Source organism: Carassius auratus, chromosome 41 (genome assembly GCF_003368295.1).
Source record: "Carassius auratus strain Wakin chromosome 41, ASM336829v1, whole genome shotgun sequence".
Taxonomy (NCBI): domain Eukaryota; kingdom Metazoa; phylum Chordata; class Actinopteri; order Cypriniformes; family Cyprinidae; genus Carassius; species Carassius auratus.
In genome coordinates, this window is record NC_039283.1 from 14,638,854 (window position 1) to 14,656,930 (window position 18,077).

Sequence of the window (18,077 nt, forward strand, 5' to 3'; positions counted from 1 at the left end):
GACTTGAGGCTCTCTAGGAAGGTCAGTGATGTTGGGTTCGGTGTCTGTTAACTCAGAGAGGGAGTGATAGTGGTGGATCTGGCTGAAATCGAGAGGGAGAAATACAGAAAAGAAAGCAAGGAATAGAAAAGGAGGAGTGATGTCATGTTGGAACAGGGAGACAGTGTGTGTAATGTGAGAGGAGAGGGTCAGGACTGCACTGTGTGTGTGTGTTTTAGTGTGAACATATGCCCACCCCTCACCCTCTGGAGGTCTTATTATCCCCTCTGTAATGACAGCCTGTCATTAATATATAATATACACTACACCATACACACAGACAGTCATGCACTTGACATACACCCACATGAGCAGTAATTCTGGGAGTATAGAAAGTTTTTGTCTTGTGATATTTGGCCCTTTCAAAACAGGTTCGTTCTTTATTCTCTGCTGACACACACTTTTTATTTCTCTCTCTTGCCGAGTAGCAGGTGAGCGAGTTTGACAGGGACCCTGTACAGCGTCTAAAGCGTCTTTCTTCCCGTTGGCCAGGTTGAGCTCTTAATTAGGAGCGTTTCCTGTTCGCTGAGTTTTAATGTGCAGCGGGACTGGCCCGTAGAGAGGTGCCCCGCTCTCTGTTTCCCACTCTCTTTTTCTTTCAGGCCAATGCTATTTTTTTTTCTTCACACTCTTTTTGGCTGAATGGTTGTTTAGAGCTGTTCTGTGGATATTCTCCACCACAATAATGTAAATCTTTTTTCACCATCTAAAAATTCCCTTATTATACACTAGAAAACAAAAGGAGACGAGCTCAGGTTGCCTCTGAATATGCAGACAGCACTTCCCTACTATAAAGTAGAAAAACAGTATGTGAAAAGTGTAGTGTGTCCAAGTTTATATTCATAAAACAGTATGCAAATAGTATCTGAATTACCTGCTAATTTGACCAAGAAATTAAAGTGTGTGTCCAATTGGTCCACAAGACCATGGGAGAAAATAGTTGTGGATGTTAGTGAAGAGACGAAACGTGACAAAATGACAACATGGTGAATATAGTATGTCTGGATTACATTCATACTACACACATTTATGCTTAAATAGAATGCACTTTTTAAATATCGCGAAGTAAGTTCTTGAATTAAAATGTCTGTTGTGAGGGAATGTGATTTTGAATGCAGTTTCGGTATTTAGTGGCGGTTAAAGAGTGCGGGTTTTCTGTTATTATTAAAACATTATCTGACAAGAATTTTGTATGCACTATTTCAAGTATCAAGTATGATATCTTGACCCTGCATACCTGAATATATGCAAACACAAATAAGATTTCTTCCCACGATAAAGAAAATGTGAGTTTTATATGGGGTGTTCCATTAAAAAATAAGGCAAATCACAACAGGGTGTATATATGTGTGTGTTTCTGAGATGTGTGGTTGTTAAGCATGTGATGGATTGGAGTGTTCGACACAAATGACAATATGTCAGAATGTTAATGACCGTATGTGCACGTGTGTGTGTATACATACACAGTAATCATGCCGTGTAAATGCTGCTATTTAGGCCAGATAAATACAGCTATTTGTTCAGGTGGGGACCCCCTCCTTTCCCTTTCAGCTGTCCGTCAGCTCTCCAATCAGACTGAAATAATGCTTTTCATCTGAGGCTAAAGGTTATTCAGACAAACTGCGTGTCTCCATACTGTGTGGAGGTCCAAATCTATAGCTGGTATAATGGGGAAGCTAGTGAGTGCTATAATAAACACATTCTCCCTAAATATCGATGCGGTCAAGGAAAGTGTAGTGCTGGCAGCTTCGTACCAACCCAGAGAAGAAGTTGTGCGTTCGGAATGACATATTGCGAGCCACACCTGAGGCTCTGTTTAGTGCATTACCTCTATGAGAAAACGTTTTATAGATTGTATTATGCTATTTAACTCTCTCGTGAGTTTGCAGACTATGAAAGAGATTTGTAACAATCTAATATGTCAAATTCAGCTCTGTATCTTTTTTGTATTCATCCACACCCATGCTTTCATTGAAGAATGCAGGGTTTGATTAGCCTTGAGGCAAGAGCCAGTAAACCTCCATTGAGTGCTTCCAGCACAATGTCTCTTGCTGGGAAAGCCATTCTGCATTGCTGCGCATGCCTGACTATCTTAAAGGGATAGTTCACCCAAAAATGTAAATTTTGTTGTTAGGATCATGAGATCACATGAGAATATTGAAAACCTACAGGCCCTCATAACTATGTTTTAAGGTCAATATGTGTCTAAAATATCACATAAATAAATATCTGATATGGACATCCTATAAATACATCCTACAAACTAAATGAGTAAATGCTAACAGGTTTGTAATTTTTCTATGAACTATACCTTTAAGTTAAGACCGAATGAGGCACTGAAAATTCTTGGGAACTGTGACAAATCAAAAACGAGAACCGAATTCTATATGGGACAATTTCCTACTAAATGTTTTTTCTTGTCATTTTTCTTCCGAAGTTTCTTCTGATGAAAAACCAGTTTCGTCTCACGTTTCCTTCGTGTTTCTTTCTCTTTTGCTTCTCTTTCTTAGACCAGTGCCTGGTTCCCTTTCCTCGTTGTTTCACCTGAGGAACAGACAGCGACAGCCGCTGCCGGCCTCCATGCCTGGCACGTTGCCTGACCCGACTATGCAAGGATCGTCTGCTGTTCTGATGCCTGTGAGATCATAAATAAACCCACAAACACACACAATGCATTTACACATCCCAGTCATGGTTTCCTGGTGCCTCCAGGTGCTGCAACTATAATGCATTAATACTCACACAAGCTAATCTTTAATAGACATTCTCGTGCTTTTCTCAGCAGTCTGCTTTATATTAATGCCTCTTTCAGTGGCGCATCGGCAGAGGTGGTATTTTCTAGCAATGCTCAATCTCTTTTAATTCTATTTCATTTTTGTCAATAGGAACCTGAAATCAGGCTGAGGAAAGTGTATGTGTGTGAGAGTGTGTGTGTGTGTGTTTGAGGGAGCTGCCCATATCAGGGTTCTAATGACATGACACATTGTAATATGAGCCAGGCCATGTTGGCTATTGAGCTAAAAGCAGATGATTGAATTAAACTAGGACGTTTTTTTTTTTCGATCTCGATTGACATCCCAGGAAAGGGGTGCCGGGTGGGGTGATATTTTTATTCCAAATATTCCTTCAATAATTACAGCGGACTGCTGCGCTTTCAGCCTACGATAGGTCATCAGGGGTTTGGAAAGAGGGGTCGAAGGGAGATCTTGGAGGTCTTGGGTTTTTAGTAACAGGACTCCCAGTCTCCACACACACACACTCGTTGAAAGTAGCATTTTAGAGTTTTCTCTCACCTTAAACCGAGCGTAAATCACCAGAACACTCTTTGTATGAGCGCCAAAATCTAAAACCTCAATTTGAGCCTTTCGGTCACCTTTAGTTGAGACATTCTAAATTAAGATATTCAGTCTTTCTCACAGAACTGAGCTTTGGTTGAGTCTGTGGTCTTGTTGATAGTCTTATTTAAAGCTTCACACTTCTGCAGTATTCAGCTTCTTTTCTTAGCTTGTCTTTGACTGCTGCTAGTTTTTCCCACAGAGTTGCGGAATATGTGTAGACACACAACAGCCACACAAAACAGCCACACACAGCCACACACACACAACAGCCACACACACACACACACACACACACACATGCAAACTTTTCTCTAAAGTAAAGCTAATACCCTAATACCCTAAAATTATATTGTTATGAAAACATTAAATATGAAATGGTTATATTTTTGCCTCAAGACCAGATTTGATCATTTCATTAGCCAGAGAAGTAAGCTTTAACTAATTCTAGTAACGTTTTTCCGTAATATTGTTGCCAAATATTTGGAACATGCATTCACATTTATACTCATTTTTGTATTTTTTATTAAAGTTGTTTCAAGCACTGATGTGTTACTGTGATACTGAAGTAATATATTCACATTTGTGGGTACAGATGGAGAGGCAAATGTCTATGGGGTCTAATATGATGGGCATGCAAGGCCCCGCCCACAGCGGCTCATGCTCCTCCCCTCATGTCCCATCCATGCACTCAGAGGCAAAGCTGGTGAGTCAGTTACACGCACACACACACAAACACACACACTTACATATTTTCCATTTTTGCCTGCCTTCTATGAATTGAGTTCATTTTTATCTACAGTGATTGTTACAGAACTAGTCACCCATATAAGATACACAACACGTGCATGTATAAGCTTGTATTTCTACATGTATTTCTTTCTGTCGCTCAAATGTATATGCACACACACAGACACACACACACTCACGTCTTTCTCTTTTATACTGTGATGTATGCCAGCTTGTCTGATGTATATCTCGATGCCCTGAACATACACTTGTGCCTCTGCTGCTTGTTAGCACTAGTTCAGCATGGTGGTGATCTCATCAGAAACAAAGCAGCCAGTCAGAGCTCTCAGAGAAAGAGAAAGAAACTGACTGCTGGAGAAATCGGGAAGGAGGGTCCAGTAGTTTTCTGTAGGAATGGAAAGAAAAGGAATATGTTTTTTATGCCTTTCATCAATATGTACCGATGACAAACTGATTTATATTTCTCTAGCAGCTACAAGAATGTATTAAACTTACGCCACACACAAGCTGTCAGTGGATTTGACTTCTAAAAAAATCAAAGTGTTGAAAATACTGCACCATTGTGAATATTCTGTCATTATTCACTTACATTTATGCAAAAGGAGATCTTTACAGAATGTTCTGGCTGCTTTTTCCATAAAGTGCAAGTAATGATGAGGAGGACTCAAACTATGTCAAAAAGTTGCTTTTTTAACTTATAAACTGCAATAAAAAATAAAAATATTTTTTTTTACATTTATGTAATATATGAATATGAATATGAATATAATATATGAAAATATAGATTATAATCACATGTACATAAGTGATAACAAATCAAAACAAAAGAAAAAGAAAATTTTTAATATTTTGAAAGAAAAAACGTTCAGTTTCATTTGTCACACAGGGAATGGGAATTCTGGGAATTTTAATTTAACGTTTTTCCCTGTAAATTATGAGATAACTGCATTTATCAGTATTTTATTATAAAATTACACGAAATGTCAAATTAGATCTTTTACACTTTTTTATGAATTACATAATTTACCAATGACCATTTTTACAGTCCTTTAATATTAAAACAGTTATCATTATGTACAGTGTGCAAAACCAATGTGTTCAATCAAGTTGCATGAAGTCAAGTGCAAACAATGATTTGTGTTTTGAAAAGTCTAAAATGTAAAATGTTATTTGCTGAAAATGACCCAAAATTACATTTCAAAGACACGTCAATGATTAAAAAACTATATAATTTTATCACCGTTGAAGCCCATCCTCATGTATGGAAATAACATCTAGTAATTTGTTTGTTCCATATATGAAAATCCTACAGATTCGGAAGCACATAAGGATGGGTAACTGATGACAGAATGTGTGTGACTGTTACATCCATCTGCCTGGATTTGTACAGTTACCGTAGATCCCATTAAAGTATGTGGCTGCTCACACGTTTTAGTCGAGCTTCATAGCGGTGGCAAGAGGATCAGGAAGACAGATTTGGTAATTAGATTAAAATCCACTAATTATACCATGTAACAATCCGGTATTTGTGGATTTGGAATTGGACTCTGGAGGGAGTTAATTAGTTTGCTCTGAGAAAATGGGAACCGCAGACATTAGGAGAAAGGAGGAGACTGAAAACAATACTAGATAAAAGACAGAAAGAGAGAGAGCGAGTGTCTGTATGTCAAAGCATGAGTGATGATTCTGATGGTGGAAAGAGCATTCGAAGAGCACTTATCTCTCTCTCCACTGGAGATTGATCTCCATGTGTATTTTTTAATCCTTTCATTTTGTTGCTATGGTAACGGGCAGGGGGAGCATAATATTACTTTAATGTGCAGTCTTATCTGTCCTCTGGCTGGACTCCAGGCACATCCCCCCTCTCTGCTTCGCTCTCGGCCCTGATTGTAATTGAATTATAAATTCCTTTTTTTTTCTTTTGCTCTGACACATGAAACCATTTGTTTTAAGCTTTCAAGAGTCATTAAAACAATCTTATAGGAAGAATTAAACATAGTATACATATGCTGGATAATTTAATTATCTGTAAGAATGCATATACTGTGTATATATATATATATATATATATATATATATATATATATATGTGGATGTGTGTATAAATGCAGTTCACATGTACTTTAAATTAAATCCTAAAGCAATTGAAAGAATGCTGCCAACATTTAGTGTTCCAACATTCACTCCACAATTTTTTTACAATTAAAATTAAGAATCTAATTTAAAAAATAAATAAATTATTAAACAATAATTATTGTGTTATTTTAATGCATATAAAAATAAGTAATTATCATAAAATAATTCTAGTCTAAAACCTGACGCTTTAACATGAAAAGCAGTACGTAAGGTCTTATTAAATGACAAAATAAAAATATATATCTGAAACCAAGTCTAAATAGTTTACATAATTTTGCTTCGCTTTAGATTTTGTTGTTTTACTATATAACATACACCAAAAAAAAATTGAGTGCAAGATTTAGCTTTTTTACAGTTGATTTTTTGTTTAGTTTTAGCTACTTTGGCATCTGTGCTTATCCGGCTGGGATAATGGTAACCGTTGCTATCAGGTGACCTGTTCTGGGGTGATCGGAGCCATGTGTCCCCCACATGGCCCGGCACGACCACTATGACCCCAATGTGGAGATCCAACCCTAATCTCATTATACAGAGATGTTGACTTATTTCAAATGGGAAATATTTCCCCAACCGTAACCTCATACCCAACCCTCAGCCACGAGAAAGAGCGAGAACGAGAGGGTCGAACTAGAGAACATGAAGAAAGCGAGAGACGGAGGAAAGTGGAAGTCTGAGTATGTGAGAAAGAAAGCAAGAGAGTGTGTGAGGAGATGGTATGTTGGACGGTGGATGAGTGTGCATGTGTGTGTGTGCGTATGTGTCTGTGCTCTTTGTGCTCTTTTTTCGATAAAGCCAAATTGATTTTGTGGTGGGCTAGGGGGTCTCCGGTGAAAAAAAAAACCTGCTAAAAGTGCTTTGGTTCCCACGGGACCGCTGTCAGATCGTCACACACACACATACACACACACACACACACACACACCTACAGTCTGAGTGCTGTGCTGTCTTCATACTCTGTGGTTAAGGTGTCATTTTATCTCAGACCAGATGTGGATGAGCAGACTCTTGTGTTTGTGGCTGTTACACTCTTGGGGCGAGCAGCAGAATATTTATTATTAATGAAGTCACTGATTATAGGTTTCATATATCCAGTTGTTTAATGTGCTGGGCAGATGTAGTTGCTCTGTTGTTTGAGTGGGAGTGAATTGCAGTATAGTGTATATTCATTTTTCACTTTTACTCTACTCTTATGATATATTTTCATAGACATATGCTCAACAACATGCTATTTATCTCTCATAACCAAACAGCACTTGTGCTCTGTGCTCAGTCATTTTGTTTTTCCTTCACATACCATGTTTTGATACATGAAAGTTCTCATGTCTGTTGAAAAGGAAGCACAAACGCTCTTATCAGAGAGAAGAAAGGGCCTGTGTATGTGCCAGCTGAACCCTGTCAAACTCAGTGTGGATCCACTTTCAGTTCCACCACTGTTTTGGCGTGTGCAGACTTTTGAGAGAAAAGTCCCTATGAGTTTTTGGCAGTTATACACTGTATACAGCATACAGCTTCCTTTGAATCATTTGCATGTTAAGATCATTTGCTTAGAGCTATAAACTAATGTCATAAAGAGTCCTGTGAGACACAGAAAATTAGAATATCCTTTTCTAAATCAGTGTTTTTTTCTTGAAACGTAATACATACCTGAAAATACACACCCATTCCATTGTAAATAACAGGTTTGAGACACTTAATTCCAGTGAATTCCAAGTTTTGAAATGTAATATTTGCATGTGAAACAGTATGAGAAAAAAATGCATGACTCGATTGAAAAATTACAATTGTATAACAGGATAGAGACAAAAACCTAGTAGTTATCTTTATCCAATGGCCTAAGTGAAATCTAATGTAAAGGAAAGTTCTTCAAGGAGTGAGTTTTTTTTTTTTTTTTACCATTTAATTATTATTATTTTTTTTTTTTTGGAAGCATGACTTTTATGTAAATTGAAATTATTGTTTTCATGTGACTAATTTTCAAATAATTTATTTATTTTAGTAAATATAATGTAAAATAAATACCATTGTTATGCATGTATTTTTAAATCTTTTTTTGTAAATCATTATTAAAGCTAGTTTATCTTTACATTTTTTCTTTTCCTTTTTTTAATTAACAAAGAGAAAAAAAATGCCAGGAATTTGCATTAAGATTTTAATATGTGCATATTTAAAGTTAAATTGTCCTGAAAAGCTAATTAAAACATAGAAAAATTAAAACATATTATAATTCTGAAATAATGAATTTAGGTAAAGGGGTGCAGAGCCAATAATGGTTTTGTAGGCAAACATCAATGCCTTGAATGTTATGCGAGCAGCTATTGGTAGCCAGTGCAATCTGATAAACAGAGGTGTGACTTGCATTCTTTTCGGCTCATTAAAAATTAATTTTGCTGCCACATTCTGGATTAATTGTAAAGGTTTGATAGAACTGGCTTGAAAACCTGCCAAGAGAGCTTTCCAATAGTCCAGCCTGGACAGAACAAGAGCTTGAACAAGGAGTTGTGCAGCATGTTCCGAAAGAAAGGGCTTGATCTTCTTGATGTTGAATAAAGCAAATCTGCAGGACCGGACAGTTTTAGTAATGTGGTCTGAAAAAGTCAGCTGATCATCAATCATAACTCCAAGGTTTCTGGCTGTTATGGTTATGGTATGTTATGTAGTTATGGTTGACATGCCTAACTGGATGGTGAAATTGTGATGAAACGATGGGTTTGCTGGAACCACAAGCAGTTCTGTCTCAGCAAGGTTGAGTTGAAGGTGATGGCCCATCATCCAGCAAGGAATGTCTGTTAGACAAGCTGAGATGTGAGCCGCTATCGTCGGATCATCAAGATGGAGTGAGAGGTAGAGCTGCGTGTCATCATAGCAGTGATATGAAAAGCCATGTTTCTGAATTACAGAACCTAGTGATGCCATGTAGACAGAGAAGAGAATTGGTCCAAGAACTGAGCCCTGAGGCACCCCAGTAGTTAAATGTTGCGACTTGGACACCTCACCTCTCCAAGATACTTCGAAGGACCTATCTGATTGGTAAGACTCAAATCTATGGCGTACGGTTCCTGAGATGCCCTTTGTCAGTAGGGTTGACAGGAGAATCTGGTGGTGTCAAAAAAAACGTGTCAAAAGTTGTTTACAGATCAAGCAATATAAGTATAGATGATTTGGAATCTGCTCTTGCCAGTTTTAGGGCTTCAACAACTGAGAGCAAGGCAGTCTCAGTTGAATGTCCACTTCTGAAGCCAGATTGGTTGCTGTCAAGGAGGTTATTCTGTGTGAGAAAGGCAGAGACTTGGTTGAACAAAACTCGTATAAGTGTTTTTGCAATGAAAGGAAGAAGAGAAACTGGTCTGTAGTTCTCTAAAAGAGATGGGTTGAGGTTGGGTTTCTTAAGTAGTGGAGTTATACAAGTCTGTTTAAATGTTGAGGGGAAAACACCAGTGTGGAGAGATATGTTAATGATGTGAGTGAGTGCAGATACAACTGCAAGAGAAACGGCTTGAAAGAGATGAGATGGAATAGGATCAAACGGACAAGTAGTAGGATATATAGAAAGGATGAGTTTAGAGACTTCTGCCTCAGAGAGTGAAGAGAAGGAAGTGAATGCAATTTGTGAAACTAACAAATATTGCTACAAGTGTGATTGCATCATATAATAATTGCTGTTAATAATGTTCATCGTCTGGCTGACTAGGTCTTGTATTCATTTTTCTGAAAAACCCTGTCATATGCACTTATAAGCTACTACTAAATATTGCAGAAAAGTAATTTCTATAAAGTTGCTTTGTAATGATTTGTATTGTAAAAAGCGCTATACAAATAAACTTGAATTGAATTGAATTGAACTGAATTGAATTGAATGAGTGTATGCTTGCTGGTAAGATGTGCTTGACAGATTGTCGTCAGCTATTAGACTTGATACAGGAGTGGGAGGAGGAGGACAAAGGAGTGAAGAAAACATTTTAACAAGCAAGTGAGAGTTAGACGAATTGTTAATTTTATTATGATAGTATGTCCTCATAGCTGTAGCCAGCTATGAGGATGAGGTCCGGACCTCTGTAAATTTTGACCTCTGATTGACTAATTTGCTGCTAAACTCCCCATATGAATGTCTGCATGTATAATTCAGAATGTTTAGCGTCCATGGTATGAAAATGATCGCTGCAAGACACTTCCGAAGTGAACGAGTCTTCAGAGTGTTGTGAGCGAGAGCGTGAGACGCAGCCTTGTTGTTGCCAGATCAAGCTATTGTAAGCGTTTTTTTGACTTGATTTTCCACTAAATTTGACTCTTTAGAAAGTTAATAAAGTAGGAAGTTGAAGTTTAGGGACAGTGATAGCTTTATATTATCTTATTTCCAAAATATTAAAAATAATTTTTGTTTATTTTTAAAAATATATATATATTTTTTTTATAAAGGGAGAAAAAACTTGCCCAAAAGGCGGATTCGAACCCGGGTCGATCCCGTCGAAATATGTATAACACATTTTATCTTCCCGGCCACTAGAGGCGACGATCAAAGATGGTCTAAAAAAAGTCCAGGGACAGGGTATTACTGACAAGCTTTGACATTCGGTAAGGGAAAATAACTTATAATACTTGTCAAAAACATCAATGCTATCAAAACGCTGTCTAACACTATAGTGCAGAGACGCTTTAAAGTGCGAGAAATAGCGGTTTCCCCAATAACAGCTGGAAACAAAGCAGCGCTGAGTTCACAAACGCTGCTTTATCAGGCATATAACATGCAAGTCTTCCTTCAGAAATACAGAGATATAAAAACACCTGTTTAAAAAAGTAAAGTAAAGTAATAAGTAGTGAAGTTACTTTTCAAATGCAGTAACTAGTAAAGTAATCTCATTACAATTTAACTAGATACTAGTAACTAATAAAAATTTTTAAGTAACTACCCCAACACTGGTTGCATGAATAATAAACAACTGATAAAATTATCCACCCCAAACAAACTTTGATCCAATAAATAGGGTATGAATTAAAAATTAACTTTTTAAAAAATGTTTCTTTTCAAGTGTTAGTGTATATAATTAGTTGTATTTATAGGGGTAATTATAGCACAATTCTCTAATAAGGGGGTTATTAGAAACCCCCTGGACCTCACTAATTTTCAAACCCTGGCTACGGCCATGTATGTCCTTTTAGCAGTGGAGACATTAGCAGAGAAGGAAGAGAGGAGTGAATGACACAAAATAATGGTAAAGGATTAAATTTGCAATCATAAGATATAAGAAGACCTGGACCTCCACCTCTTCCAGTCAAACGAGGAGAGTGGGAAAATTGTAAATTATTGGAGAGTGCTGCAGGTGTAGCAGTGTCCTCTGGTTTGATCCAGGTCTCTGTCAAGGCCATGAGATTTAGCTTTGAATGACTAATAATAGAAGTAATGAAATCGGCTTTGTTTACTGGCAATTCCAGAGACTAATAGAAAAAGAACGTAGTGTATTAGCAGACATAGGCAAAGTGTGCAGGTTGTCGCTGCCTACAGTGTGTGATGTGTGGTTTGTGAGTGGTAGTGAAATTAGGAATCTGGAAACACATAGTAAGAATTGGTTATAAAAACAAAAGTGAAACAAGTAGTATGAAAAAGGATTAATCAAAACGATACTTATATCCCTTGCCGGTGTCCCTGCCCGGTAGAGTCAATGGTCTTTGCACTTTTCGTTCTTCACACGAGGAGGGCTGCCGCGACCGCTGCCGTGGCATACTAAGCTTTTTTATACCCTTCGGACAAAGCGGAAATTGAATTCAGCTGAATACACTTTACTGTTTATCACAACAAAGGTCTAACAGACAAGGTATGCGATAGAGTACGAGACCAAACGCAGCATGCACGTCTCAACACAGTAAACAAACAAGAGTTTCCTAGCAACTAATATTTACTAAATATTAAGATGTATTTACAGTATTGAATATAATTTCATTTTGTCAGACTTTTCCCACTTGTTTCAGGAATAAATTTCACCAAATGAATTATTTCATTTTTTTAAAGCCATTCTGTGCATGAAAAAAAATATTAAAAGAAAAAAGAAAAGAAATTAAAGTGATTTGACTCTAGTTTCATAAAGAAAAATAAAGTAAAAAAGAAAGAATGATGCAAAGATCAGTAAAATGTGTTTAATATTTTTATAAGGGTATTTGCTGATTGTTCTTTTGACCAGGAACTGAAAATCTACGACTTCTGCTTGGAATGTTGTCTCACTATTCATGCCAGTGACAGTTAAAAACAATCTGTGGTTTTTTGTTTTGTGAGGGGGTAATTATCCGTTGTTTACATTGTTACTAAGGATGATAAATTTGTCGCTAGATGCTGAGCCTTTTTTATGAGATAAACAACACTATATGTTCCTGCTATGTTTCTCGGGGCCCTTGCGCTGGCACACGCCGCTCAGATGACATAATCCTTGGCATGCTCTAAATGTACTCGTTTTTTTTACTTGAGCAGTGGAAAAAAAGGGAACCTTTCTTAAAGAAACATTACACCAAGGGATACATAGTGATGTGAACACTGGAGATTCAGGCTTATGTAATCGCACCCTCATTCATCCACAGAGGATCAGAACTGATCGCTAAAGTATTCAGATGCAGGCATACTTGAAGCAAAGTACCTTTTTTTTTTTTTATAAGCTGTAATTGTTCTGGAATAGACACTATTTTATAATGATACAATTTCATTTTTTTTTTATTGTAATTAGGTGATGCTTTTTTATCTGAATCCTTTAATTAATTAAAAAATACATTAACAATATGATTGATTCATACACAAAATGACTTGAATACACCTCTGCTGTGGTGTGTGTATAATTTATGAATTAAAATACATTTTTGTATTTTATATTAGTCATAAATGTCAAAGATGTAAACTGTCCTGATATGATAATGAAAAGAAAACCTTAAAAAAGTAATTTGGTATGATATTTTATTATTATTTCTTGAAACAAATGTGGTGTAACCCCCCCCCCCATTTCATGTAAATTCCACATTAATTGAATAATTTTTTTTTCAAATTAATATTAAAAATATTACATTACTTTTTACATGCACATACTTCTTCAGTCTTTCTATTATAAATCAAGTAGTAGCATTTATTTTGTTAGTAATTGCCATTTCTTTGTAATTGTTTTTGAATTTTACTAAAAAAGTGAGTGAAAATGTATTCTTAATTTTTTCCCCCAGTATATGTATTATGTCTATATGGAAACTGTAATGTATAGTCATACCTTCTGCTGTAAATGTGGGATGTTACAGTTATGTAACTTCATTTTAAATCTCATGTGTAATTTCAGTGACTCAGTATTTCTGCATCATTGATTTATGTCTCTATCAGTGGGAGTCCTTTACTGAAGAGGCACCTGCAGCTGGTGCACAGGTTGTGTGTGAGGCTCTGTTTGCACAACGGCAATCTAAATCCATGTTTTGTAAGCAACATCTGTATGAATGGTGCCATTGTTGGGGGATGATGTCACAGGGGTGATGAGCTAACGCACAGCTGTAGCCCGACCATTACATATGTTAACATACAAATCTAACATTCTAACATTTTGATTACGTAATTAATTGTTAATTCATTTCACTCTTGTTTTTATGCAATTGCTTAATTAGTTAGGATTTAAATAAAGAGGCTGAACTTGTAGCTTCATTGTCTTTCCTTGTGAATGCAACAAAAGGATTATCTCGTTTAACCAATGCATTCACAATGCACACTTGTGTTTTTCACTGAGTGGATGGTGGGATGGAGAACCTCCAGTTTGCGTTTGTGTTTCTAACGGCATGTGTTGTTATAGCTGTCTGAACGTCCAGCCTTTTGGGTAACGGTTCAGAGGCCACCAGAGCTTAGCTGGGCAAACTGGTCACATGTTATAACATGATCACCAAAAAAGGCCCCATATTAAATTTAACTACAGTATTACATTTATATTGACTTCTACTAATTTTGTTATCTTTTAATGCTAACTACTAATGCAGTATGTTAGTCAACACATCAAAAAAAGTTTACTTTTTCAAAGCACAACAAAAGAACATAATTTAAAATTGACAATATGTTTGACATTATTGAAAAATGTACATTTTAAACGTACTTAACATTATATCGGCATGTTTTATTTTTAAAATATACGTTTAAGATTGTAATTACACTACAAGTGCACATTGTAAGTGCACGTTCAGTACTGTACATCTAAGCACACTTCTTTCTGTAGTTCAACATTGCATTCTATTGTCACCATAGCAGCTATTTATGTTTATTTTTGTTTCTAATTTGATATTTCCTTAACTACATTTACAAGCACACATGAAATAAACTTCCCTTTTTGTATAACTAAATATATCAATTTAAGATTTGCTGAAATTATGTTCCTTATCAAATAACCTACGCTTTATTCAGAGAGCTGTAGCTGAGACCTTTATTTGTCTGCGACACATGCTAATACATTTCAATGCTAAAGACATTAACCTACCTGTCTTTTCCTCTTTGAAGTGAAGGAGCCTCGGTACTCATAGAGCCACACCATGAGTGCAGTCAGCTCTGTTTTTACAACTGTTTGACCCTGAATTGTTTCAAATGGTGTTTGTTGAATGCACTGTGTAAGTAATACAGGTTGATTGGGAAGGATGGAGCCTCTTTCATTTCATGATGTGCTGTATTTACACGGTAAAGTGATGGATGTCTGTGTCGGCAGCTGCACTCGAGTTGATTAGCTCGTCTGCGGATTCGCTCGTTCAGGTGCTGAGCCACGTTATGTTGTGTGAATTCAGTAAGGAGCTTGTGTTATTGAAGTATAGCTCCTAAAAATGAGTGTAGGATTTACTTTAAAACCATTTCTATGCTAGGAAACTTCATTTACATTTACATTTATGCATTTTTTTATCCAAAGTGACATTGGATATTTAGAAAGATAGTTTTCCATGGGAATCAAACCCATTACATTGGTGTTGCTTGCTCCATGCTCCACTGTTTGAACTACAGGAAGGACATTTCACAAATATACTTCTTTTATCTTTTATTTACAGCTTCATTTTTTGTATTTTTTTTTTCTTTTTCTTTTTTTACAGTGTATGACATTATTTTCTTTATTAACTGACCTTTTTGTAATAAGGGGTGATTTTTAACATTAGTTAATGTTTAGGTATTATATGAATAATGAATGGACATTATTTGTTAAGCATTAATAATGTATTTCTAAATATGTAATTATTTATAAACATACTATTGTTTCTTGTTCATTCATGTCCATTCATAAGACATTAATTTATGATTTACGAACAATATGTTTATTGACATTAATTAAATCGATACTATTCCCTTTTAGTTCATGATGTCTAATGCATAAATTACTATAAATAAATTGAACCTTATTCTAAAAAGTTATTAAATACTAATTAAACATAACTTTTCTCTGCTAAATGTCATATCCCACTTTTCTCAATCCAGTCAATTCTCAGTAGATAAAATCTAGTCCCTCCCTACATTTCTGGCTCAAAGTTCTGCTTCACTCTGAAATGATACATTTAAGAAGTTAAATGCATTTCAAATACAGTTTTTTTTTTTTAACCCGAGACCCTGAAGTCTAAAACCTTTTTTTATAGGAATGAATGTCCTTATTGTTTTGCCACATGTGTCTGCTTGTAGTTTTTTGCCTTCTTCCAATTAACCGCATCATGTATAAAATTCCTGCTCTGTGACAAAATGCAGTGTAAAACCAAATTAAAGTGGTTCCAAATGATTAGCCTGGCAAAGCTGACACATCCCCCACAGTTGTGCCAAACCGTGCAGTCTTACAGTAACACTTCCACCAAACCGGTCGCCTCTCCCGGCTCAGAAACCCTCCCATAAGAAATCAGTTAAGTGGTCCCCAGCTCGCAGCCGCTGGCAGGGTCTTGCTTCAGGGGGCGAGAGGGGAGTTGGGGTGGTGGTTGTTAAAAATGAGCTAATGGGCGGTGTGGGGCAGGGATTGGGCATGCGCAGCGAGGCACAGCAGGGCCTGGACGTGGAGAGACGAGGGCAAGACCCTTATTGAGTCTGGCATCAGTATTCGGGGGAACTGGGAGAAATAGATGGGCGTCTCATACCTTGGAGTCCTCAGAGTGCAGGAACCAGTGCCAGGAAAATTACAGCTCAGATTTATGCAATGAGGGAGAGTGAACATAAAGCACAGTACAGACCCAGAGGGTTGAATCTATGGGACTCTAGTGCAGGATACTTTATACCTCTGATTTCAACCTCTCTGTGGTGGGAAACGACTGTAAAATAGCTCAGCCGTTACTAGTACGGATAGTATAAAAGGATAAAAGGATAAAATCACATTTTGCTATTAAATATTGTTATATTATGCTTAATAGGGCTGTCAGTTTAACACGTTTCAATTCATTAAAAATAAATATATTACAAAACATTTGTCGATTTTATTAATAATTAATTTAAACTTTGCTTTAAACAATGCAGCAATATTGTGAAATATTATTGCAATTCAAAAGAACAGTTTTCTATTTTAATATATTTTCAAATGTGCTTCTTTCTATGTTTTTTTTAGTTTGAATAGAAAGTTTATTTAAAATATGCATTTATTACAATGTAAAAGTCTTGACGGACAGTTTTTATCAATTTAATTAATCCTCACTGAATAAAAGAAATTATATTTATGTCACTATGTAATTTACTACAGATTTAATCATAATATAATTCTATAATATGAAATATCATGTAAGTATACCCCTCATTCTACACATTTTCATGAACCCGAGGGATCCGACTTCCTCAGTTGGTTCATGTTAGAAGCAGAGTCTCACAGTTTATAAAGTGTAATCGTTACCGGGAAGAAACGGGAGAGAGATGAAAGGAAATATAGAAGAAAAGGAACAACACAGAAAGAGACTGACAGAAAGAGTATTAGACAGGTAGAGCTGTCACTAGTATGGTTTAGAGTGAGTTTAGTTGGCAGCAAGTCTGGGCTCTTTCTGGCACTCACACTCAAACACACACACACACACGGTCCTGCTCCAATTCTACCCAGGGGCTCCCTCTTACCTCTGACCTCATTCACTTTGATTTACTCCTTCAGCAGCAGGTGTAGCCCTCCCTCTCTCCTTGCACTCTTTTATTAATATGAAGTCATCCCTCCATCTGCAGGAAGCTGAGTCTGTTGTCAAGATGCACCTTGATGCGCGCGCGATGATATCACTCAAACTCGAGAGTCATGAAGGAAGAGGCAATTAATAAATACCATTAAAGTGCAATTACCCATCATGCCTCAGGCTCTGTGAAAGACATGACTGAGTTAGAGAAACGGGAGGTCAGAAAGGAGAGGCTAAAGATCAGCGATGAAACAGAGAAGAATTTGAAAGGACTGCTGCTCTTACGACTGTGGACGGACGGATATCTGTGTGTATATCACATGAACAAAACCTGATAGATCATCGTCTGGGCACTATGTTATATATATATATATATTTAAATCTAATTCAAAGAAAGCTAACTTTCTTATATTCTAGATTCATTGCACACAAAACACTTTTTCCTTCCGGTCAACTTTCTATGAAAATATTTTGATACAGCACTCTGTGAGCAGCCTGCCCTTTCAGCAATGACCTTATGTTCCTTACCCTCCTTGTGGAGGGTGTTGATGATTGTCTTCTGGACAACTGTCAAGTCAGTAGTCTTTCCCATAATTGTGGTTGCATGTTCTAAACTAGCCCAAGAGGTACCCAGTATTTATACTCAAAATTAATCAAACTAATCAAGCTCAAAATGGAATATTCTATACTGAGTTTTGAATTTTCCTATGCTGCAAGTCACAACCATCAGTATAAAAA

General features: G+C 36.6%; 1 protein-coding gene across 3 annotated transcripts in view; it reads left to right on the forward strand.

Annotated features, from left to right (window-relative positions):
* The window catches only part of LOC113060178 (cyclic AMP-responsive element-binding protein 5-like), a 69,130-nt gene that overhangs the window by 36,821 nt on the left and 14,232 nt on the right, over positions 1 to 18,077 (forward strand). For all 3 annotated transcript variants that reach the window (XM_026229065.1, XM_026229066.1, XM_026229064.1), the window contains exons 6-7: positions 2,550 to 2,676; positions 3,970 to 4,080. In XM_026229065.1, coding sequence (XP_026084850.1) covers positions 2,550 to 2,676; positions 3,970 to 4,080 — 238 coding nt within the window. The remainder of the gene's footprint in view (positions 1 to 2,549; positions 2,677 to 3,969; positions 4,081 to 18,077) is intronic.